This window comes from Myotis daubentonii, chromosome 5 (assembly GCF_963259705.1).
Source record: "Myotis daubentonii chromosome 5, mMyoDau2.1, whole genome shotgun sequence".
In the NCBI taxonomy this organism is placed as follows: Eukaryota; Metazoa; Chordata; class Mammalia; order Chiroptera; family Vespertilionidae; genus Myotis; species Myotis daubentonii.
Genome location: NC_081844.1, coordinates 26,079,323 through 26,105,349, shown reverse-complemented (window position 1 = coordinate 26,105,349; position 26,027 = coordinate 26,079,323). Strand labels below are relative to the sequence as shown.

At 40.3% G+C, this 26,027-nt stretch overlaps 1 protein-coding gene across 1 annotated transcript; it reads right to left on the bottom strand.

The window, feature by feature from the left end:
* Window positions 1-927: 927 nt before the first annotated feature.
* LOC132234998 (zinc finger protein 14-like) lies at window positions 928-25,780 on the bottom strand. The gene is given in 4 exon segments (XM_059696678.1): window positions 928-5,152; window positions 6,565-6,637; window positions 7,051-7,177; window positions 25,670-25,780. Coding segments are annotated over 4 exon segments (2,463 nt in total). The 5' UTR covers window positions 25,673-25,780; the 3' UTR covers window positions 928-2,892.
* Window positions 25,781-26,027: the final 247 nt, after the last annotated feature.

The following is a 26,027-nucleotide window of genomic DNA, read 5'->3' as shown; positions in this document are numbered from 1 at the left end:
AATGGATCGCACAGGAAATATAATAAATCCATACAAATAGCACCCATCATTCTCTAATTCACATCTCCAAGTGAAAGGAGGAAGATGCCTCCTTATACCAATATTTCTTCATTTTCACCATTAATAACTACATTCCAACCTGTAGAACACCTCTCTTGTTTTTGCCCACACCGTATCTCTTCTCTCTTCTTTTGTGACAATAACTCTATTTTTGATGGGAACAACCATTTAACTCTGCATTACACCACAATGGGAACATCTTTCAATACTCTTCCCCCTCCTCTGGCCTGGGGATGGTCATGAAACTAAAGGGATCCGGGCAATTCAACTCTGTGAGCAGTAAAGCCAAGGGAAAGCCAAGGGAGACCCTGGTTAACGCAGATCCATTCCAGGGCAGACCCTGACAGGACTTGAGCTGACCCTGTTGGGTCCTTTCAGAGGCCTGTGTTTATCTGCCCCATTTCAGAGAAACGCCTGCCTTCCTTAAATTAGCCAGAGTTCTTTTCTGCTAGCGAACAATTAACCTCAACTAAAAAGCCTTCACATTTTTGAAGTCACTGAAGTGTCTGGGCCTATGACATGGCAGATCATTTTTAGCTTTTTACTGAATGGTAGGATTCATATCCACAAAATACCAAAGCAGGCAACTTGCTCATATTGACAGTGATTTACCTATGTAATTGTTGGTGAGACAGATTTCTGGAATTGTACTCATTGTAAAGCTAAAAGCTACAGATGCCAGAACTCTGGGTTAGCTAAGCATCAACGCAAAAGCATTTATCAGAGAGAGAGAGAGAGAGAGAGAGAGGGAGAGAGAGAGAGAGAGAGAGAGAGAGAGAGAGAGAGAGAGAGAGAGAGAGAGAGAGGAGAGAGAGAGAGAGAGAGAGAGAGAGAGAGAGAGAGAGAGAGAACCATTTGCTGCATGAATTTGTCTAAGTCTCGCATTTTATTTATTCATTTTATTTCCATACATTGTCAATTCATGAGTCCCTTAAAAATTTAGAATCAATCAAATTATCCTTAAAGTTTATTTCATTCTCTACAAAATATATATATTTTTAAAACTATTATTTTTATTGATTTCAGAGAGTAAGGCAGAGGGAGAGAAGGAAACATCAATGATGAGAGATTATCAATATGGCTGTGTCCTGTTCACCCCCTACCAGGCATTTACCTAGCAATCTGGGCATGTGCCCTTGACTGGAATTGAACCAGGGATGCTTCATTACTGAGCCCAATGCACTATCCACTGAGCAACCTTGCCAGGGCCAAATTGTCTTTAAATGAGTCTCAAATCTACTTCCAGGTGAAAAAAGAGAACTTTTTAGTCTTAATAAGGAATTGTTTGGTTATTATTTACTTGATTAATTAAACGATGGTAACTATTTACCATCTAAGCTCTTGTAGGGCTGGAACTGTGTTTCATGTCTTGGCTGATGGACTTCATTCAGTGATAAGATCATAGTAATATTTCTATTAATTTATTAATCCAAATTAGTGCTTTAATGTCACTCAGCTGTGTATTTTTAAAAGGTCACTCGTTTTATTTTGTGCCAGCAGAGTTACTCAGTTAATTCTAGGTACAACCATGCTTTCCCTAAAAATGTTACAATATACTTAAGAAAAGATTTCTTGCAATTATGCTATCACTCCGTACACTGTAAAATAGGGCACTGTATTCTAGTAATCTGCTTTGGATCCATCTAAGAAAGGAGACTCAACAATCCTTGCATTCCTACCATGCCTGCCTAAAATCAAAACATCCCATTGTTCTCCAAAGTCAGTTTCCAGGTGATGATAGCCACAGGTCTGGCGGATGGTCTGCCTATTGCAGCTGCTCCAGGTCCCACAGCCCTTCAGAGCCAAGGCAGGAGACCCACAAGGAGGGGAGATTCGCCATGCATTCGCCAGCGGGACAGAGTGAAGCCCAGCAGCTGGGCGAGTCCGGGCCACGCATGGAGCCTAGACTGTGAGGCCATGCGCAGCACACGGTTCCTGGAGCAGATGCAGCATGCACGAGGGCTGTGCCCAGCAGCCAACCCTGGCAGGGAACTAGGAAAATAAGGCTGAAGCTAATATGTCAGAGCCTCTCTGGAGTCTCTTCCTGCAACCCCACACTCCGGGCCAAGCCTGTTCCTGAGGCTTATTTCCATCCTGTCTTCTTTTATGTCTTCCAAGATGTGACACAACGGAAGGTTTTCCCACATTGCTTACATTCATAACGTTTTTCCTCAGTGTGTGTTCTTCCTTCCATGCTAAGAGACTTGGAGAAACTGAAAGCTTTACCACATTCCTTCCATTCATACAGCTTTTCTCCACTGTGTGTTGTTACATGTCTGGGCATGGGCAGGAGGGCAACCAATTGATTTGTTTCTCTCATATCAATATGGTTCTCTGTCTTTCTCTTTGACTTCCACTCTCAATGGAAAACGATTCTCAGGTGAGGATTAAAAAGAAAGAACTAGGATGGTCAAAGGCTTTTCTACAATCTTTACACGATAGGGCTTATTTTCAGTGTGAGTTCTTTCATTCATTATGATTTCTCTCCACTATTAGTGCTTTTGTGATTTTGAAGGGAACTGGGATGAATAAAAGGTTTGGCCCATGGTTTACAGTCATAGGGTTTTTCCTTATTATGAGTTCTTTCATGATATCAGAGGGAAAGTGGATAATAGAAAGTTTTACTGGATTCCTTTCATTCATAGGGTTTTCCCTCACTATGAGTTCTTTCATGATGTCAGAGGGAACTTGGATAAGAGAAAGTTTTACCACAATGGTTACATTCACAGGGTTTTTCCCAAGTATGAATTTTTTCATGATTTCTAAGCAAAGAGGGATAAAGGAAAGTTTTACCACATTCCTTACATTCATGAGGCATATTTCCATGATGAGTTATTTTATGTTCTCTAAGGCATTTGGCAGGAAAAAAGGCTTCCTCACATTGCTTTCTGTCATAGTTTCTCTCCAGTATGTATTTTTTTCATGATCTCTAAGAGATGCAGAAAGACTAAAAGCCTTACCACACTGCTAACATACGTGGGACTTTTATCCAGTGTGTGTTCTTTCATGATATCGCAGGTAAGCTGAAGAAGATACAGCTTTACCACAATGCTTACATTTATAGGGTTTTACACCAGTATGAGTTATTTCATGTCTTTTAAGGAAAGAGGGATAAATAAAGGTTTTACCACATTCTTTACATGCATGAGGCTTCTTTCCATCATGGCTTCTTTTATGATTTCCAAGAGAGCTGGGAGAAATGTAGGCTTTCCCACATTCCTTACATTGATAGGGTTTTTCCCCAGAATGGATTCTTTCATGATATTGAAGGGAAGTTGAAGAAGACAAAACTTTACCACATAGCTTACATTCATAGGATGGTCTAACAGTATGAGTTCTAACGTGACTTTGGAGAGAAGATTGATAATAGTAACCTTTACCACACTGCTTACATTCATAGCGTTTTACACCAGTATGAGCTCTTTCATGATTTTGGAGGGCAGATAGAAAACAGAAAGCTTTGCCACAATGCTTACATTTATAGGGTTTTTCCCCAGTATGAATTCTTTGATGATATAGGAGGTAAGTGGGATAAGAGAAAGCTTTGCCACAATGCTTACATTTATAGGGTCTTTCCCCAGTATGAGTTCTTTCATGACATTGGAGGGAAGATGGATAAGAGAAAGCTTTGCTACAATGCTTACATTTATAGGGTTCTTCCTTATGATGAGTCCTTTCATGACTTCGCAGGGAAGATGGATAACAGAAAGCTTTACCACAAGGCTTACATTCATAACGTTTTACACCAGTATGAATACCTTCATGAAGTTGGAGGTAATATTGATAATAGAATGTTTTGCCGCATTCCTTACATTCATGATTCTTCTTTCCGTCATGTCTTCTTTTATGATTTCCTAGAGAGCTGGGAAAAATGAAGGCTTTCCCACATACTTTACATTGATAGGGTTTTTCCCCAGTATGCATTCTTTCATGATATTGAAGGGAAGCTGAAAGGGAGAAAACTTTACCACAAACCTTACATTCATAGGGTTTCTTCCCAGAATGAGTACTTTCATGATTTCTAAGGGAATAGTAATGATGGAATGTTTTACCACATTTCTTACATTCATGAGGCTTCTTTTCATCATGACTTATTTTATGATTAGCAAGAGAGCTCCCGGAACTGAAGGCTTTCCCACATTGCTTACATTCATAGGGTTTTTCCTCCGTATGAGTTCTTTTATGATACTGGAGGGAAGTTGAATAAGAGAAAACTTTACCACATAGCTTACATTCATAGGGTGTTTCCCCAGTATGAGTTCTTTCATGATATCGAAGAGAATATTGATAATAGAAACCTTTACCACAATGCTTACATTTAAAGCGTTTTACCCAAGTATGAGTTCTTTCATGATTTCTAAGGAAAAAGAGGTGATGGAATGTTTTACCACATTCCTTACATTCATGAGGCTTCTTTCTGGCATGACTTCTTTTATGTTTTCCAAGAGAGCTGAGCCAACTGAAGATGTTCCCACATTCATAAGGTTTCTCACCAGAGTGCATTTTTTCCTGATTTCTCAGAGAAGTGGAACTGAAAGCTTTTCCAGATTTCTTACATTGATAGGGTTTTTCTGCAGTGTGTCTTTCATTTTCTCCAGAGTACTTGGGAGAACTGAAAGCTTTGCCACATTGCTTACTTTGACATGGTTTCTCTCCACTATGAGTATTTTTGTGATGTTTAAAGTAAGTGAGACGACTAAAGCCTTTTCCATATTGCTCACACACATACGGTATCCCAGGAATATGTGTTCTTTCATGATTTCTAAGGGAAGTTGAATAGTGAAAAGTTTTCTCACAGTGGCTGCCTTCACAACTCTGAATATGTTGGTGAGGCTTGAAAGCTTTCTCAGCTTCCTTATATTTATAATGTGTTTCTTCATATTCCGGACACAGGTACAGTTTGGGTCCAATGTGAGAGCTCAGTTGGTTATTCAAGGATAAATAACGTATGAAGATTTGCCTACACAACCTGGATTTAGGTTGTTTTATTTCAGGAGTTTCCTTCTTTTCATTATTATTTGGAATCTGGCTGAAGTTTTCTCTGCATTGACTACCATCCTTCCTTGTACAGAGTCTCTCTACCATATGACTGCTGTAAAAATCAGAAACATATTATTAATACACTGTAAATGATTTAATATTTAATAATAGCATGACAATGACATTTTTACCATTTTCAAAGAAAGGGTAGGGTTCCTGAACATTCCATTTTTGAAAGTGGATATCTTAAAACTTCTGTTATAGGCTGAATAACGAATGTTATGAAAACATTTATATTCATTAATGGTACTTCTTTTTTTTTTTTAAATAGCTTTTCCATTCTTTTTTTTATATATATATATTTTATTGATTTTTTTACAGAGAGGAAGGGAGAGAGATAGAGAGTTAGAAACATCGATGAGAGAGAAACATCGATCAGCTGACTCCTGCACATCTCCTACTGGGGATGTGCCCGCAACCCAGGTACATGCCCTTGACCGGAATCGAACCTGGGACCTTTCAGTCCGCAGGCCGACGCTCTATCCACTGAGCCAAACCGGTTTCGGCATTAATGGTACTTCTTTATATTGTTTCCAAGTGTAATTTTTTTTTTAAAGGAGAGAATGATGATTTTTATTTTTATTTTTTAAAAATAGACTTTATTGATGTTTTTATAGAGAGGAAGCGAGAGGGATAGAGAGTGAGAAACATTGATGAGAGAGAAGCATCAATCAGCTGCCTCCTGCACGCCCGCCACTGGGGATGTGCCTGCAACCAAGGTACATGCCCTTGGCCGGAATCGAACCTGGGACCCTTGAGTCCACAGGCTGACATTCTAACCACTGAGCCAAACCGGTTAGGGCATGTAATTATTTTTTATACACTAAACATGTAGGTCATATTTCTGAAAAAAAAAAAAAAAAAAACAACAAAAAAACATTTTGATGAGATTATTCTGAAAATCAATACATTTAAAACTGGGCTAATACCATTGGATTATCTGTTTTTAAGATTCTTTTGTGGACTGGGCCCATATGGCTCAGTGGTTCAGGATGGACCCACGCACCAGGGGCTTGCCGGTTCAATTCCCTGAAAGGGAGCATGGCCAGATTGTAGATTTATTAAACCCAGTACAGGGCATGCAGGAGGCAGTCTATTGATTTTTCTATTTCTCACTCTCACCTCCTTACTCTAAAATCAATAAAAACATATTTTTTGCATCACCAGCGAGGCTCAGTGGTTGATCACTGACCTCTAAACCAATTTCTGGTCAGAGCACATTCCCAAGTTCTGGACATGTTTCCGAATGTGGGGCATGAAGGAGGCAGCCATCAATAATTCTCTCTCATCATTGATATTTCTTTCTCTTTCTCCCTCTTCCTAACTCTCTGAAATAAATGTTAAAAATATTAAATGTATAAATAAATAAAATATATAAAAACCTATGTTAAAAAAACACTAAGATGCTCGTAACGCTTTGTCATAAATAATTTTATGAATTACTTATAGGTCAATGCGACTCACCTAAGATGCATCCAATGATTTTCATACTGATCTTCACTGTCATGGTCATCACATTGTTCTTCTAAAATACATGCTAGAAAAAGCATTATAAACTATTAAAGAATATAAAAAAATGGTTAGATTTTAGGTATCCAATGAGCTATGCATTCCTGGTTTAATTACCAATGTACTCCCTTTCCATATTTCACTTCTTGAAACAGGATTAATGAACAAGCAACACTAGTTTTCTAATTGCCTAAGTACCAAGTTGTTAAAGGCCATAGTTGCTCTGTGGTTGACCATCAACATATGAACTGGTATGAACCGGAAGGTCACAGGTCAATTTAAAGTAGGACTGGTTTGCAGGCTAGATCCCCAGTGTGATGCTCGCACCAGGTACCCAGTCAGTGATTCTCTCTAATCATTGACTTTGCTGTCGTTCTCTCCCTCTCCTTCCTCTCTAAAATCAGTAAAAATATACTAAAAAAAAGAATTTGTGATAACTACCTACTGATGCCAGGTTCCAGAAGGTTTCCAGCATCACATCTGTGTAGAGTTTCTTCTGGGTGGGATCCAGGAAAGCCCACTCCTCCATGGTGAACTCCACATTAACATCCTCAAAGGCCACTGAGTCCTAAAACATTCCACATATACATATAAGAGAATGGGTGAGACAGACAACACTGGGGACCTACAAATAATTCATAGAAAGTTCACATAGAACACGTGGTCACCAACATTTAGTGTATCACTTGATTGTAAGACTATTATTAATTTGCCAAATTCATTTCCTCAAGAACATGTGGGATTTATTGATATGATTTTACTTTGATCACTTCAACTCTTTTTTTTTCTCTTTTTTAATTAAATTTTTATTATTCAGATTATTACAGTTGTTCCTCCTTTTTCCCCCATAGCTCCCCTCCACCTGGCTCCCATCCAACCCTCTGCCCTTACTGCCCCCCACTGTCCTCATCCCTAGGTGCACGACTTTTGTCCAGTCTTTTCCCACACCCCCACCCCCCTTCAGATTTTCCATTCACTTGATTTTTAGATTCACCCGTTGATAGATATGTACTTTTTGTTCATAATTTTTATCTTTACCCCTTTCTTCTTCCTCCTCCTCCTAAAGAACACCTCTCAGCATTTCATACAATACTGGTCTGGTGGTGATGAACTCCCCTAGCCTTTTCCTATCTGCGAAGCTCTCTATCTGGCCCTCAATTCTGAATGATAGCTTTGCTGGGCAAAGTAATCTTGGTTGTAGGTTCTTGCCATTCATCACTTTGAATATTTCTTGCCACTCCCCTCTGGCCTTCATAGTCCCCGTTGAGAAATCAGCCGACAGTCGTATGGGTACTCCCTTGTAGGTAACTCACTGTTTTTCGCTTGTTGCTTTTAAGATTCTCTCTTTGTCTTTTGCTCTTGGCATTTCAATTATGATGTGTCTTGGTGAGGTCCTCTTTGGATTCCATTTGTTTGGGGTTCTCTGTGCTTCCTGGACTTGTAAGTCCACCTCTTTCACCAGGTAGGGGAAGTTTTCTGTCATGATTTCTTCAAATAGGTTTTCAATATCTTGCTCTCTCTCTTCTTCTGGCACCCCTATAATTTGGATGTTGGTGCGCTTGAAGCTGTCCCAGAGGCTCCCCACACCATCTTCGTATTTTTGGACTCTTTTTTCTTTTTGCTTTTCCGGTTGGGTGTTTTTTGCTTCCTCGTATTTCAAATCCTTGACTTGATTCTTGCGATCCTCTAGTCTGCTGTTGGATCTCTGTATAATATTCTTTATTTCAGTCAGTGTATGCCCAATTTCTAGTTGGTCCTTTCTCATATCCTCGAGGGTCTCACTAAATTTATTGGCGGTTTCTAGAAAATTCTTGAAAAACCTTATAACCGTGGTTTGAGCTCTATATCCAGTCATTTGCTTTCCTCCGTTCCTGTAATTTGTGAACTGTTTCTTTGTCTACGCATTTTGGCTTCTTCCCTGTGTTGATAGAGTGACTTTCTGTGCTAGGTGTCATATAGGGCACAGTGGCTCAGCCTCCCTGATTACCTGAGGTGGACACTCTTGGTGCACCCCTTTGTGGGCTTTGTGCACAGTCTTATTGTAATCAAGCCTTGATTGTTGTTGGTATCAGTGGGAGGAACTGAACTCCAGGCCAACTGGCTGTGAGATTCATCTGCGTCTACAGTAGGAGAACTTCTGTCCTGGAGATACCTTTATGGAGCAAGACTTGCTTCAGTGAGGCTTTGGTGCTCTCTGAGTCTGCTCCCTGAGTGAGTGTCCCTTATGAATCTGAGGAATTGTAATCTGGATCGTCCCACTCTGACCACTGGGTACACTGACTCTTGGATCTCTAAGGAGGTGCTAATTTAGCCTCTGCCTGAGGCCACCCAGCAGGAGCTACAGAGAGATCTACAGATTCCTCTTCTTTGTTTGGGGTGTGGAGGTGCCCAAATGATCACTTCAACTCTTCATTGATCTCTAATGTCAGGGTAAAAAAACACCTTGAACAATTTCTATATTAATAAGTTAAAATACTTCTGTTTTAAGCCCATCGATTCCTTGTGAGAAAACTCATCTCCATTATAACCACCATTTGATGCAGCAGTCCATGAAACATATTGTCATAGCTGCATAAAGTTTTAGTGACTTTGAATACAATAAAGGCCTGGTAGCTTTCTCTTCTATTCTCATCACCAAACAGGAGAGGCCAGGTGGTGTGTGGAAATTCAAATTAGAACAAAATGTACTTGGCCATATTTCCTGAAGTACTCCAAATTATCAGAAATAGTCAGATACACCTGAATGAATGAAAATATTCTTGTAGAGGAGTATGAACAATCATTTCTTTTTATATTATTTGTTAGTAACTCAGTTTGACCTTCTTTTGCCTCTCTCATTTAATAGAGATAGGATGTTCAGTTAGAGGTCAGGCATGAGCAAGATAGGGCAACTTAAGCCCTCCACAAAAGTCCTCTACTCATGAGCCTCAGGGTTACTTCATACTGATTTTTAGGACACATAAACACGTGTATTAAAATCCTAAGATCATACTCAAAAGAAGTCTTTCTGGCAGAATTGTGACACTATAACCAGGGCCTGGCCCTTGAGGAACAATTTAAGACTTGGCATGTACAAGGGCCTTTATTGATATCTGCAATATTTTCATGTTGAAATTAGTTTCACCTAAAACTAATACAAAATAAAATTAAATGTAAACTGCAATTGGAATGTAAAGTATAAATAGAAGCATATATGGTGTTTATGGAGAGGAAAAATTAATATAATTAAAATGTCCATACTACCCAAAGCAATCTATAGCTTCAATGCAATTCCTATCAAGATACCCATGACAAATATCACATAACTAGAACAAATATTCAAAAATTTTATAGAGACCACAAAACACCCTGAATAGCAACAGCAATCTTGAGAAGGAAGAACAAATGTGGATGAATCACACTACCTAATATCTAACCGTACTACAAGGCTATAGTACTCAAAACAGCATGGTCCTGCCCTAAAATCAGCATTTAAATCAGTGGAACAGAACAGAGAGCCTAGATATAAACCCATGCCTTTATGGTCAGAGAATAGTAGAAAAAGGAAGCAAGAATACACAATAAAGTAAAGGTAGTATCCTGTATAATAAAAGGCTAATACGGAAATTATCACTGGGAGTTTGACCAACCGGGATTTCCACGGCTCGCTATGATGTGCACTGACCACCAGGGGGTGGCACAAAACATGGCAGGTTCCCGCAATGTGGTGCTAGTAGCGGGCGGCAGTGGAGGCGGTGCTGGCCCCGATGGGCTCTGATCAGACTGGGACTGCTACGGGATTGTGCAGTAGATGAGCGGTCGGTGCCAGGCCAAGGTGGATGCGAGTGGGGTCCCCGAAAACCCCTCCTGTCACCCCAGAGATGGAGACAGGCCAATACGTTGGGGGGCGGTGCCAGCGAGTGGGCAGCACCAGGCCAATGTGGGTGGGAGCAGGGCTGATGGCCCCACTGTTTGCACCACAAATGGCAACAAAATACAACAGTGGTTAAACAGTTGTGAAAAGCAAATGGTGCCTTGGTTACAAGGAAACACTTAAAGGGCCTTTTGGAGACGATTATAACTTATAACCCTTGCTTCCCTGATGCTAGAACATTAGACCTTGATCTATAGGAACAAGAAGGTAGGAATTGAAAGAGAAATCAGGCCCAGGGAAAACAAGTGCCTTTGTCATCGTTAACTATGTGGGTTCTTGTTGAAGCTGCACTATGCCCACTTCATATTGAGAATCAAAAGCCTGCAGAAGACCAGCAGGATTTATCACCGCCCCCTCCTCCGGCAGTAGAGCCTGTAAAGCCAGCAAAACCGAAGGCCCCTGATCCTCCGCCTCCAGTGTGGGAAGGCTCATCAACTAAATCCTCAGTTATGGGATCATGTGTCAGGCAAGCTATGTTAGGAGAGCTTCTGGCTTGCCCATTTATGCAAGATGCAAGGTAATTGGATACATGAACCCCTCTCCTTTAATACCTTTAAAGAAATAAGGAAAAGTATGAGAGAAAATGGGCCATTTACAAAAGGACTCCTTCATGCCTTGTCTGAAAATTACCATAAAATGCTTTGGGACTGGCAGATTTTGGCTAAAAGAACTCTGGACTCCAGTCAATATTTAATTTTGAGAGCAAAATATGATGAGATGTGTGAACAACAGGCTGTTTGTGGATGTTTACTGGCAACCCTACCTGGGAGTCCTCTGGACCACATTCTGGCTGTAAGCCCCAGGCACTGTAACACATCGGAAAGATCCGTGAAAAGGACTCTGGTTCATTAAGTCTTGTCTGTGAGTTATGCACGCCTGTAAAAATTGTCCATAGAGTGTCTCTGTTAATTGTTATTTTATGTCTTTGTTGTTTGGTTTAATTTGTTTAAGGATAGGGCATATTTCACTTTGCTAGAGGCCCCAGCTATCTGTGTTAGGCTGAACATGTGGCAGAAATTGCAGGAACTTCCCAGCAGGGGCCAAGAATTCTAATCTTGGGGACCCCTTTCCTGCTCTCCCTCTCAAGTCATCAGCCATTACCTAGTGAAAGTCATTATCTAGTGCTATAACCGGTTTGGCTCAGTGGACAGAGCGTTAGCCTGCGGACTGACGGGCTAATGGGCCAGGTTCGATTCCAGTCAAGGGCATGTACCTTGGTTGCGGGCACATCCTCAGTAAGGGGTGTGCAGGAGGCAGCTGATCGATGTTTCTCTCTCATCGATGTTTCTAACTCTCTATCCCTCTGTCTTCCTCTCTGTAAAAAATCAGTAAAATATATTTCAAAAAAAAGAAAGTCATTATCTAGTGAAAGTTCTTCTCTGTCTCTAATGCAGTGGTTCTCAACCTGTGGGTTGTGACCCCTTTGGGGGTCCACCGACCCTTTCACAGGGATCACCTAAGACCATCGGAAAACACATATATAATTACATATTGTTTTTGTGATTAATCACTATGCTTTAATTATGTTCAATTTGTAACACTGAAATTGGGGGTCACCACAACATGAGGAACTGTATTAAAGGGTCACAGCATTAGGAAGGTTGAGAACCACTGCTCTAATGTACCTTGGTTATTGAGGTTCTTTGCTTGTTTTCTTATCTTTGGGGGACTTTGCTGTTTTATGAACACAGGGAATCCTCTGTCTCTACTGTTTGGCCTTTGTGCCACTCAGAACCCATTTGCTGTGATGGGTCAGTGTGAGATAAGATTCTAAGGCTAATGTCCCAGTCCAATGTTTTATGAGTACCCATTTATTTACTGTAGGGATTTTTCTGTTTCTGTTTTTTTTTTTAATATATTTTATTGATCCTTTACAGAGAGGAAGGGAGAGAGATAGAGAGTTAGAAACATCGATGAAAGAGAAACATCGATCAGCTGCCTCCTGCACATCTCCTACTGGGGATGTGCCCGCAACCCAGGTACATGCCCTTGACCGGAATTGAACCTGGGACCTTTCAGTCCGCAAGCCGACGCTCTATCCACTGAGCCAAACCGGTTTCGGCCTGTTTCTGTTTTTAACATCTCTTCTTCTTCTTTTTTAAAAATACCTTTTTATTTATTTCAGAGAGGAAAGGAGAGAGAGATAGAAACATCATTGACAAGAGGGAATTGTTGGTTGGCTGCCTCCTGCACGTTGGACTGTGCCCACAACTCAGGCATGTGCCCTTGATTGGAATCAAACCTGGGACTCTTTGGTCCACAGGCCGATGCTCCATTCAATGAGCCAAACCGGCTAGGACAATCTCTCTTCTTACAGGTAAGATTTCATGTTGTTAGACTATTCAGAAAGAAAAAATATGGGAAATAATTATTTAAACCCTCAAGTCTTTTTCACAGGAGGATTAGACCTGTAGAAGTGCCTTAGAGCAGGCTGCAGAAATAGCAGTGGAGGGCCACTTCCACTTTTGTAAATAGAAAAAAATACATTATAGCCACTAAAGGCCAGTGAGTTATCCCTGTTACAAAATTTCCCAAGAAAATGCCTTGGGTAATAATTGGCTTTAAAATCTCACTACTTTAAGGCAAAATAAATACAACTAAAATGAAGGGTATATGATAAAGCTTTATCCTGGGTAATTATATCTATGCCTAAACAGTTTTCCAAAGTCTTTGGTAACTTAAAACTTTGAAGTTTGCTGGATTAAATAGTAAATTATTAAATATCTAGGCATTTTGAAATAACATGATACTGAAATATTAATCTGAATTTGCCTCATATGGAGAATCTAAAGGATAAATTTGAACCTGTTAATAAATAAGTCTTGAATTTTATTTGAAGCAACTCTTAAAATATGAATGTACTGCTCATCTGAGGAATGTTAATTACTTACATGCTACCTAAACATTAAAATTTCTAAGGGTTAAGAATTCTAACCAATTGGAAAGAAAGTATGGCTTTGGTGTAATGGAAGGCATGAGGCACGGAGATGCATTTTGAAGGAAAAAGAAAGTGGAATCTAAAGCTGGTTAATTCTGAGTTATAAGGTATCTGAAGAAAGATTTGTGAAAGTGGTAGAAAGTCTGTGGAAGCTGTGGGATTTTGTGATGAGAAATGTTGAAAGGAAACTGTATAAATGACACAGGCCAGTAAGCCAGGACAAGGGGAACAGTGAAACTGAGATGGTTAAACAGCGATTTAGAGCCATCTAGTAAATGGAGCAGACTGGAGCTGTGTGAGCAGAAGCCAGGATTGGGAACTCGGAGGGCAGAGATCAGAAGACAGACATCCCCAGATTCCTGGGCAGACGTCCCCTGTTTCATTCCCTCACATAGCAGAGGGCATCTTTCCCACACAGACATTTGCCTTGTCTGGAGGGAAGGCAGTTGACACACACTATTGGAAATCACCTTGCCCTGAGGCCACTTAGGAGACTAAAAATTACAATTAGCCTCCAGGCAGAAGCAACTGCCCCACCCTGTTGAGAAAAACTCACCATAACTCAGGACCACTGCCTGGAGGGACAATTCAAGCCTGAAACCTATCAGTGTGTAGGTAGAGGTGATCTCTGGAGACTGAGTCTTTGCCTGGCCTAATTAGTCAGAAATAGCATTTGACACTATCCTGAACTAGAGTTTGAGAGGCGTAGAGGATTTACCTAACATATAGTCCCAAACCCAAACAGATAGCCAAAATGAGGCAATGAAACAACCCTCCAATGAAAGAACAAGAGAATTCTCCAGAAAAAGAAATACATGAAGCAGAGATAAGAAATTTATCTATAACGAAGTTCAGAGTATGATGTTAAAGATGCTCAACAGTATGAAAAATGATATAGTAACTATGGAAAAAGAAGAGTTGGAAATAAAGAATGATATAACACTAATAACACACTGGAAGGAATACACTGCAGATTAGGGGAAACTGAGGATCAAATCAATGAATTACAAGACAGAATTGAAAATATCACTCAATCAGAGAACCAAGAAGAAAAATCAATTAAAAAACATGAAAATAGCTTAACGAAGCTATGAAAGAACAAGAAATGTAACAATAGTAGACTAGCATGTGGGCCAGATAGGCAGAAAGGGAGAAGTGACCTTGTTTGAAGAAATAATGGAAGAATACTTTCATAATCTGGTAAAGGAAAAAGTCTCACAAGTTCAGGGGGCACAGTGAACCCCAAGCAAGAAGAACCCAAACAGACCCAAGACCCAGACACATCATAATTAAAATGCCAAAAATTAAAGACAAAGAGAGAATCTTCAAGGCAGCAAGAGAAAAGCAAACTACTACCTAAAAAGGAGTTCCCATAAGGCTGACACCTGATTTCTCATCAGAAACTCTACAGGCCAGAAGGGAATGGCATGAAGTACTCAAGGTAATGGGAAGCAAGGGTCTGAAACCACGATTACTGTATCCAGCAAGGCTATCATTCAAAATCAAAGGTCAAATAAAGAGCTTCCCAGATTAAAAAAAAAAAAAAAGGCTAAAGGTTTACATCATCACCAAGTGCTAAAGGGGGCAAAGGACCTAAATAGACACTTTTGCAGAGTGGACATACAGAAGGCCAAGAGACATAGGAAAACATGCTCAAAGTCACTAATCATCTGAGAGATGCAAATCATAATGACAATAAGGTGCCACCTCACACCTGTCAGAATGGCTATCAACAAATCAACAAATGACAAGTGCTGGTGAGGATGTGGAGAAAAAGGAACCCTGGTGAACTGCTGCTGGGAATGCAGACTGCTGCAGCCACTGTGGAAAACAGCATAGAGTTTCCTCAAAAAATTAAAAATGGGACACCCATTTGACCCAGTAATCCCACTTCTAGAAATATATCCCAAGAAATGAGAAACATCAATCAGAAAGGATATATGCACCTCTATGTTCATAGCAGCACAATTTGCAATAGCTAAGAGTTGGAAACAACCTAAGTGTCCATCAGCAGATGAGTGGATTAAAACCAACCAACCTGTGGTACATCTATACAATGGAATACTATGCTGCTGTAAAAAAGAAAGAATTCTTACCATTTGCATCAGCATGGATGGACCTGGAGAGCATGATGCTAAGTGAAATAAGCCAGTTGGAGAAAGATAAATATCACATGATCTCACTCATCTGTGGAATACTGTATAATGAACAACATAAACTGATCAACAAAAATAGATCCATAGACATTGAAGCATCAAACAAACCGTGAAACCTCAGAGGGAAGGCAGGGGAGGGGTGTGGGATAAAAGATCAACCAAAGGACTTGTAAGCATGCATAGAGGCATAATCAATGGACACAGACAGGAATGAGGTGAGGGCATGTGCCGGGGGTGGGGAGTAGCTGGGGAGAGGTCAATGGGGGAAAATGGAGATATATGTAATACTTTAAACAATAAAGAATTTAAATTTTTAAAAAAGAAGAAATGCTAAAGGGACTGCTGTAATGAGAACAAGAACCAGAGAGAAACCTAGGCATACACAATTAAAATGGCAATAAATAAGAACCTAACAATAATAATCCTAAATGTAAATTGATTAAATGCTCTAATCAAAAGGCATAGGGTAGCTGAAGGGATACAAAACATGACCCAACTATATGTTGTCTACAAGAGACCAACCTCAGAACAAAAGACACACACAGGATGAAAGTGAAGGGATGGAATCAATTTTTCCATGCAAATGGAAAAGAAATGAAAGCTGGAGAAGTAATACTCATATCCAACAAAATAGACTTTAAAAGGAAGGCCATCACAACAGAAACAAAGGGATCGATCCAACAGGGGACATAACCTTGGATAACATGTATGCACCCAATATAGTAGCACCTATCAGGTGTACTGGTTAATAATGTGGGTTTTGTAATCAAAGAAAACAAGATAATTCCAAGAGAAACATAAAAAGTGCTTTATTCAAAGTAATGTCCATTGCAACTACACATTTCCCCATCTTTCAGGTAATTTGCGGACACTGTCCCAATAGAACTTTTCTTGTTTTGAGGCAAACCATTGAGGGACCCAATTTTCCACTTCTTCATACATTTTGAAGTGCTGCTCAGACAGTGTGGAACAAGTGGCAATTTGTAGGAGCAAGGTCTGGTGAATACGGCAGGTGGATTAATACTTCCAAGGCAAGATCTTTTATCGTGTCTTTAACTGGTCTTGACGTGTGTGGTGTTGTGTTATCATGAAGCAAAATTACTTTGCTGTGTCTTCTGGCCCATTCTGGTCGTTTTACAATTAAAGCGTGGTTCAAATTGATTAACTGTTGTCAGTAATGATCAGTATTAACGATTTCACCTGGTTTTAGAAGTGCATAATACGCCACATTTGATCCCACCAAATGCAGAGCATTGTCTTCTTTCCTAAGGGATTTGGCCTTGCAGTCAATGTTGATGGTTGACCTGGATCAACCCATGATTTTGTGCCTTTGGGATTCAAAAAATAAATCCACTTTTCATTGCCAGTCACAATTCAATACAAAGTAGACTCTTTTGTTCCATTGAAGCAACATTTTTAAAAACATATTTTTTTGATTTTTTTACAGAGAGGAAGGGAAAGGGATAGAGAGCTAGAAACATTGATGAGAGAGAAATGTCAGCTGCCTCCTGCACACTCCCTACTGAGTATGTGCCCACAACCAAGGTATATGCCCTTGACCGGAATCAACCCTGGGACCCGTCAGTCCGCAGTCTGACGCTCTATCCACTAAGCAAAACCGGTTAGGGCTGAAGCAACATTTTACAGATGACTTTTCGGTTTTCCATTTGTCTTTCGTTAAGTTGATGTGGAACCCATTTTCCTGCCTTTAAAATCTTTCCCATTGCTCGTAAACTAGCTGAGTTTGAAACGCATCTTTAACCAATAATGCTTGTAATTGTTGGTCTTCAAACTTTTACAATTGACCTGGATGTTCTTTCACATAGAAATCATCACTTTTAAAGCATTTAAACCAGTGTTCACAAGTATCTTGAGGTGGAATATGTTCACCATAAGCTTCCCAAAGTATATAGTAACTTTCAGCAGCACTTTTCTTCAAAATAAAGTAATGAATTAAAACTTGCCGCAAATGCTATTTTCTTGGCACGAAATTCGACATTTTTAAACCTAAAAATATCTATGATGTTAACACCTGCAGAAAATTTGACATATGAAGTTTTGAAGCTTGTTGTCAATACAACAAAATAGCATACATATCAAATCACATATATATCAATATATGTGCAACTCCATCGATTGAAAAAAATCCGCATTATAAACCGGTACACCTAGTACATAACTTCTAGTGAACTTTAACAGAGAGATCGACAACAATACAGTCATAGTACGAGACTTCAACACCCCACTGACTTTACTAGATAGATCTTCCAGACAAAAACTTAAAAGAAGACAGTAATTCTAAAAGAAACTGTGGATCAGGATGATTTAACTGACATTTATAGAACATTTCACCCCAAAGAGCAAAATATACATTCTTCTCAAGTGCGCAAGGATCATTCACAAAGAAAGACCTCATTAGGACACAAAACATGTCTCTAGAACAGTGGTTCTCAACCTTCCTAATGCCGTGACCCTTTAATACAGTTCCTCATGTTGTGGTGACCCTCAACCATAAAATTATTTTCGTTGCTACTTCATAACTGTAATTTTGCTAATGTTATGAACTGTAATGTAAATATCTGATATGCAGGATGTATTTTCATTGTTACAAATTGAACATAATTAAAGCATAGTGATTAACCACAAAAACAATATGTAATTATATATGTTTTTTCTGATGGTCTCAGGCGACCCCTGTGAAAGGGTCGTTTGACCCCCAAAGGGGTCGCGAGTCACAGGTTGAGAACTGCTACTCTAGAATGTCAAGAAGATTGAAATCAAATCAAGCATCTTCTCAGATCACAGTGGAATGAAATTAGAAATCAACTACAGTAAAAACACCCAAAAACATTCAAACACATGGAGGCTAAAGAGCATAATATTAAACAATGAATGGGTTACCAATGAGATCAAGAAAGAAATCAAAAACTTCCTGGAAACAAATGAAAATGAACACACAACAGCCCAAAATCTCTGGGACACAGCAAAAGCAGTCCTGAGAGGGAAGTGCATAGCACTACAGGTATACCTCAAAAAACAAGAAAAATCAAAAATATATTATTTAACACTACACCTTAAAGAATTAGAAAGAGTACAATAAGAAAAGTCCAGAGTAAGCAGAAGGAAGGAAATAATAAAGATTACAGAACAAATAAATTACATCGAAACAAAAACTAATAAACAAAAACAATACAAAAAAATTTAATCAAACTAAAAGCTGGTTCTTTGAAAGGATAAACAAAACTGATAAACTGTTAGTCAGACTTATCAAGAAACAAAGAGAGAGAATCTAAATAACTAAAACAAGAAACGAAAGTGGAGAAGTAACCAACTACACCACAGAAACACAAAGGGTTGTAAGAAAATACTATGAACAGCTATATGCCAACAAGCTGGACAACGTTGATGAAATGGACAAATTCCTAGAAAAATACAATCTCCTAAAACTGAATCAGAAGGAATCAGAAAACCTGAATAGGCCAATAACAACTGATGAAATAGAAGCAGTAATTAAAAAACTCCCAGCTAACAAAAGCCCAGGTTCAATGGCTTCACAGGGTAGTTCTTCTTCATTCAAAGAAGAACTAACACCTTTACTCCTCAAACTATTTCAGAAAATCCAAGAGGAAGGAACACTTCTAAACTCTTTTTATGAGGCCAGCATTATTCTAATTCCAAAAGCAGATAAAGACACTACAAAGAAAGAATTACAGGCCAAAATCCCTCATGAACATAGATGCTAAAATCCTCCACAAAATATCAGCAAATCGCATCCAGCAATATCTTAAAAAGATCATACAGCATGACCAAGTAGGATTTATTCCAGGCTGGTACAATATTCCTAAATCAATAAACATGATACATCACATAAACAAATTGAAAGACAAAACTCACATGATCATATCAATAGATGCAGAAAAGGCATTTGACAAAATCCAACACCCAGTTTTGATAAAGACTCTCATTAAAGTGGGATTATAGAGAGCATATCTCAACATGATAAAGGACATATATGACAAACCTACAGCCAACATCATACTCAATGGGCAAAAATAATTGTTTTATGATCAAAGCGTGGTTCAAATTGACCTGGAACAAGACAGGGATGTCCGCTTCCACTACTCTTATTCAACATAGTACTAGAAGTCTTGGTCACAGGGTTCAGACAAATAGAAGAAATAAAAAGCATCCAAGTTGCAAAGGAGGAAGTATACTCTCATTATTCACAGAAGGAGGACGTATACTCTCATTATTTACTGTACACAGAAAACCCTTAAGACTCCACCAAAACACTGCTAAATTTAATCAATGAATTTGGCAATGTAGCAGGATACAAATTAATACCCAAAAATCGATAGTTTGTTTATATACCAACAATGAATTATCAGAAAATGAAACTAAACAAACAATCCCATTTACATTGGCAACAAAAGAAATTAAGATACTTAGGTATAAACTTAACCAAGCAGGCAAAAGACCTGTACTCGGAAAACTACAGGATGTAGAATAAAAAGATAGAATATATAACCAACTGGAAGAATATACTGTGTTCATGGATTGGTAGAAGCAACATCATTAAAATGTCCATACTGTCCAAGGCAATCTATAGAGTCAATGAAATCCCATTAAAATACCAATGTCATATTTCACGGAGCTAGAACAAATACTCCAGAAATGTATATGGAATCAAAAAACACCCTGAATAGTTGCAGCAATTTTGAGAAAGAAAACCAAAGTCAGAGGAATCACAACACCAGATTTCAAGTTATACTACAAAGCCACCAAAATGAAAGCAGCCTGGTACTGGCACAAGAACGGGCATATAGATCAATGGAACAGAACAGAGAATCCAGAAATTGAACCAATCCATTATGCTCCATTAATATTTGACAGAGGAGGCAAGAGCATACAATGGAGTCAAGGGAGTCTCTTCAATAAATGTTGTTGGGAAAACTGGACAGACACATGCAAAAGAAATGAAACTAGACCACCAACTTACACCACACGCAAGAATAAGCTCAAAATGGATAAAAGACTTAAATGTAAGTTGTGAAACCATAAAAATCCTAGAAGAAACCATAGGCAGCCAAATCTGAGACATCTCTCGTAGCAGCATGTTTATAGACACATCCTCCTAAGGCAAAGAAAACAAAGGAAAAATTTACAAGTGGGACTACATCAAAATATACATCTGCACAGCAAAAGAAACCATCAATGAAACGAAAAGGGAGCCCACAGTATGGGAGAACATATTTAGCAATAATAGATCTAAAAAAGGGTTAGTATCCAAAATATATAAGGAACTCATACAACTTAACGGAAGGAATACAAACAATCCAATATAAAAAGATGGCCAAGAGACATATAAAAAAAATGCTGAAAGTCACTAATCATCCAAGAGATGCAAATCAACAGGACACCTTGTCAGAATGGCTGCCATCAACAAATCAACAAATGACAAGTGCTAGTGAGCATGGGGAGAAAAGGGAACCCTAGTACACTGCATGTGGGAATACAGACTGGTGCAACCATTATGGAAAACAGTATAGAGTTTCCTAAAAAATTAAATATGGATCTGCCATTTGACTCAGTGATCCTACTTCTAAGAATATATCCTAAGGAAATCTGAAACACCAATCAGAAAGGATATATGCACCCCTGTGTTCACAGCAGCACAATTTACAATAGCTAAGATCTGCAAACAGCCCAAGTGCCCATCAGTAGATGAGTGGATAAAAAAGCTGTGGTACATTTATACCTCAGAATACTATGCAACAGCAAAAAAGAACAATCTCTTACCATTTGAGACAACATGAAGGGACCTGGACAATATCATGCTAAGTAAAATAAATCAGTCAGAAAAGGACAAGTATCATATGATCTCTCTCTTATGTGGAATCTAAGTAACAAAAAATAAACTAATAAAAGGAGTGGATCCAGACACATGAAAGCCTGGAAGAGAGTGCAGAATCTCAGAGGGAAGGCGGGGGAGGATGGGAGGATGGGAGCTAATCAACTAAAGGCCTTGCATACATATAAGCATAACCCATGGACAAAGACAAAAAGGTGCTGAACACCTAGGGTAGGGGGCAGGATGCGGGGGGAGGGGTCAATTGGAGAAAAAAGGTGATATAGTAGGTCCTCCGGGTTACGTCGGAGATCTGTTCCTATGGCACAACGTAACACAACCTAACACGACCATAAGTCAGAACCCACCTACATAGCAGTAATGAAGTGAAACAGTAAAAAAAATTTAAAAGAAAGATAACAATTCCTGACCTTTACTTGTAAATACAGGAAATAATAAAAAACATAAAGCACATATGTATAGTACATATGTAGAAATGATGGAACTTTTTTTTTTAATAAATAAAAGGGAAATGGCGACATAACCATGAAACAATGTATGTCGAGTCCGAAGTAACCCAAGGACTGCCTGTATATGTAATACTTTCAACAATAAGGAATTATTAATTTTTTTAAGGAAGTACATACCCTACCTGCTTTGGCTCAGTGGATAGAACACCAACATGCAAACCAAAAGGTCCCAGGTTCAATTCCAATCAAGGGCATGTACCTTGGTTGCAAGTTCCTCCCCGGCCAGCTCTGGTCAGGGCTCGTGCAGGAGGCAATCAACCAATGTGTTTGTCTCTCACATCAATGTTTCTCTCAGTCTTTCTCTCTCTCTTCCAGTCTCCCTAAAACAATCAAGGGGAAAATATTCTCAAGTGAGGATTAACAAACAAAAACAACAGCAGAAAGGAAGCACAAATTGGTAGATACAAAGTAGTCAGGGGGATGGAAAGTAGAGCATAAGAAACACAGTCAATAATATTCTATTAACCATGTGTGGTATCTGATGGGTGTTAGACTTTATAACTTATGTACCTGTCTAATCACTATGTTGACACATGAAACTAATGTACTGTGTCAACTTATTGAAAAAAAAAGTTTAAGCCCTAACCACTATCACTCAGTGAACAGAGCGTCGGCCTGTGGACTGAAGGGTCCCTGGGTTCGATTCCGGTCAAGGGCACATCTTGGATGCAAGCACCCCTCCCGGCCTGGGCCAAGGTTGGGTATATGCAGGAGGCAACTAGTAGATGCGTTTCTTTCACATCAATATTTTTCTCTGTCTTTCCCTTTCTCTTCCCCACTTTCCAAAAATCAATGGAAAAATATCCTCTGGTGAGAGTTTAAAAAAAATGTTTAAAAGAAAATGGTGCATGATTTGGAAACAGCCTTAGTGGCCATCAGTAGATAAGTGGATTAAACAACTGTGGTACATCTACACAATGGAATACTACGCTGATGTAAAAAAGAAGGAACTTTTACCATTTGCAGCAGCATGGATGGACCTGGAGAGCATTATGCTAAGCCAGGGGTCGTCAAACTTTTTAAACAGGGGGCCAGTTCACTGTCCCTCAGACCGTTGGAGGGCTGGACTATAGTTTAAAAAAAAAAACTATGAACAAATTCCTATGAACACTGCACATATCTTATTTTGAAGTAAAAAAACAAAACGGGAACAAATACAGTATTTGTATTTGCATGTGGCCCGCGGGCCGTAGTTTGAGGACCCCTGTGCTAAGCGAAATAAGACAGTCAGAGAAAGATAAATATCACATGATCTCACTCATATGTGGGATATAATGAACATAAACCTATGAACAAAAATAGATCCAGAGACTAAGAAACACTGAACAGACAGGACAGTGCAACCTCAGAAAGAAGGGAGGAGAGGGGGTAAGAGGTCAACCAGAGGACTTGTAGGCATGCATATTAGCATAACCAATGGACATGGACACTGGGGCAATGGGGGCTTGTCCTGGGGGCAGGCGGGGGGGGGGTCAATAGGGGAAAAATAGATATATGTAGTACTTTAAATAATAAAAAAAGAAAAGAAAATGGTGCACACATACACAGAGGAATATTATTATATTATTCAGCCATTAAAAAAAAAATTCTGCCACTTGTAATAACACATTCATGGACCTTGAGGGCAGGATGCTTTGTGAGATAAGTCAGAAAAAGGGAATTACCACGCGTGCTCACTTATCTGCAGAACCATTAAAAAAGCAAGTCCATAGATACAGAGCACAGACTGACTGATCGTTGCTAGAGGTTGCGAGAGTGGTGTATGGGGGTGCAGTGGGGTCAAATGGATGAAGGGTGTCAAAAGGCACAAACTTCCAGTTATAAAATAAGTCATGGAAATGCAGCTTACAGCATGATGACTGCAGTTAGTAATACTATATTTCAGATGTGAAAGTTGCTAAGAGTAAATCTTAAAAGTTCTCTTCTCAAGAAAAAAAAATTCTGTAAGTATGTATGATGACTGATGCTAACTAGACTTATTGTGATGATCACTTCACAATACATACAAATATCAAATCATTATGCTGTACACCTTAAACTAATATAATGTTGTTTGTCAATTGTAACTTAATGAAAAATAAAATCCCTTCTATAAAACAAAAAGATTACAGTGGATTTGAAAAACTGAAATCACCTAGTGATGTCACACCCATCACGATGTCATAGGGAAATGCATTACTCAGAAGTTTATAATGACGCTGGTGTAAACAAGCTCCCTGTGCTGCCAGTCCTATGAAAGTCCAGCACACACAGTTATGTTCACTACTTTATGTGTTTGCTATACTAACCTTTTTATCTTTGTGAGCCTTGTACTTAGTGAAAGGAAACTTTGCTGTGAAGCAGTATGCTGTTTATGCGGGCAGCAGCCTCAGAGATCTTGGGTTGACTGTGCCTTTCGATTGCATCATTGCCTCCTGGGCTTGATTGAATCTGTTGTTTTGTAAATTTCCTGGCCTAAGTGTACACTGTGATAAAGTCTAGAGTCGTGCACAGTAACATCCTAGGCCTTCATATTCACTCACCAATCACTGACTCCTGCAGAGCAGCCTCCAGTCCTGGAGCCCATTCAGGGTCAGTGCCCCACACGGATGTACCATTTCCTACCTTGCACACCACATTTTTACTGCACCTTTTCATAAATGCTTCCTACCATTGCATTACAATTGTCTACAGTATTCAGTACAGAAGCATGTTGCACAGGTTTGTTGTCTAGAACCCACAGGCTACACCATATGGCCTAGGTGTGTAGCAGGCTACACCATGCAGGTTTGTAAGAGAACTGAAAATAACAGAACTGCCCCAGGATGTCCTCCCCAGGTTCAGGGGTGCAGGACTGTAGGTAACTGCAGTTTCACCTCTCCCAGGAGTAAAATTTTAACCCAGTCACTCTGCAACTTGCTGTTCCACACTCATCTGTCTAAAGACTCCTGCTGTTCCTTCCCCTAAGGAAGGGTGACCCTGCCTGAAGCAATCCCCTCTTTTCTTTCACTAATAACCTCTCAAAGCCACTTCATTTCTGCCTATTGTACAGACCCTCAGATTCTATTTCCTAGATGGGATGCGGCCCGATTCGTGAATGGGGAATCAAACCAGTTAGACCTTCCAACTTACTCAGCTGAATTTTGTTTGAAAAGCACCACAAAACAAATAGCTGATAAGAAAGACGCTGTTACTCAGAGAGGGAAGATGGCGGTTAGGATTCGGGGAGAGCCTGGAAATGCAGGCATTTGCTGCAGAGCTAGGCCTGGGGGACAGGGGGTGGACTTGAGAGCCTGCTCCACAAACATCAAAACTCAGGAGAAAACGGGTCCTTCTGGGGAGAAAGGAGGGACAGGGGCCCCACAGACCACAGCTCCTCCCGTGCACGAACCGCGGGGACCGAGTCACCGTTGTCCCCATGACCCTCCCCGTGGTCCCCGCACCGACTGCGGAGCCGCGGGGATGAGGGTGCAGAGCTGCCCAGACGCGCTCCGCAGCCCAAGGCCCTGCCGCGGGGACACACTGGACGCCCGGGTCCCGGCTGGGCCCCGCCCTGCGAGCCCGAGGGGCCTGCAGTTTCAGCGGAGCCCCCGGCGCCTCGGGTCCGCAGGCTCCGGACCTGACGGTGGGGAGACGGTCCCGCCACGGCGGCTCCACCCGCCCCTCCTCCCGTCCCCGCGCCGGCCGCACACTCACCATTTCTGGTTCCTGGGCCTCCCGAGTCCGCCTGCAGCTCCCACCACCTTACAGATCGCAGATGGACGAATGGCGGAAGAACAGGCAGATGGGATATGAGTGAACTTCCGCATAGTAGCAGAGCGTAGCCCCACCCACCTGCCCCCCAATAGTCCCACCCATGTGCCGGAACCGTAACCCTACCCACCTGGCGCCCAGCGCCCGTGACAGACACTTCGCTGGACATCGCCCCCTAGCGCCTGAGGTGCACAGGCCTGAGCCCAAAGCAGCCAGATCTCCTGTCCAGGGACATTTGCTGCTATGGGGGTGCAGTGGGGTCAAATGGATGAAGGGTGTCAAAAGGTACAAAATTCCAGTT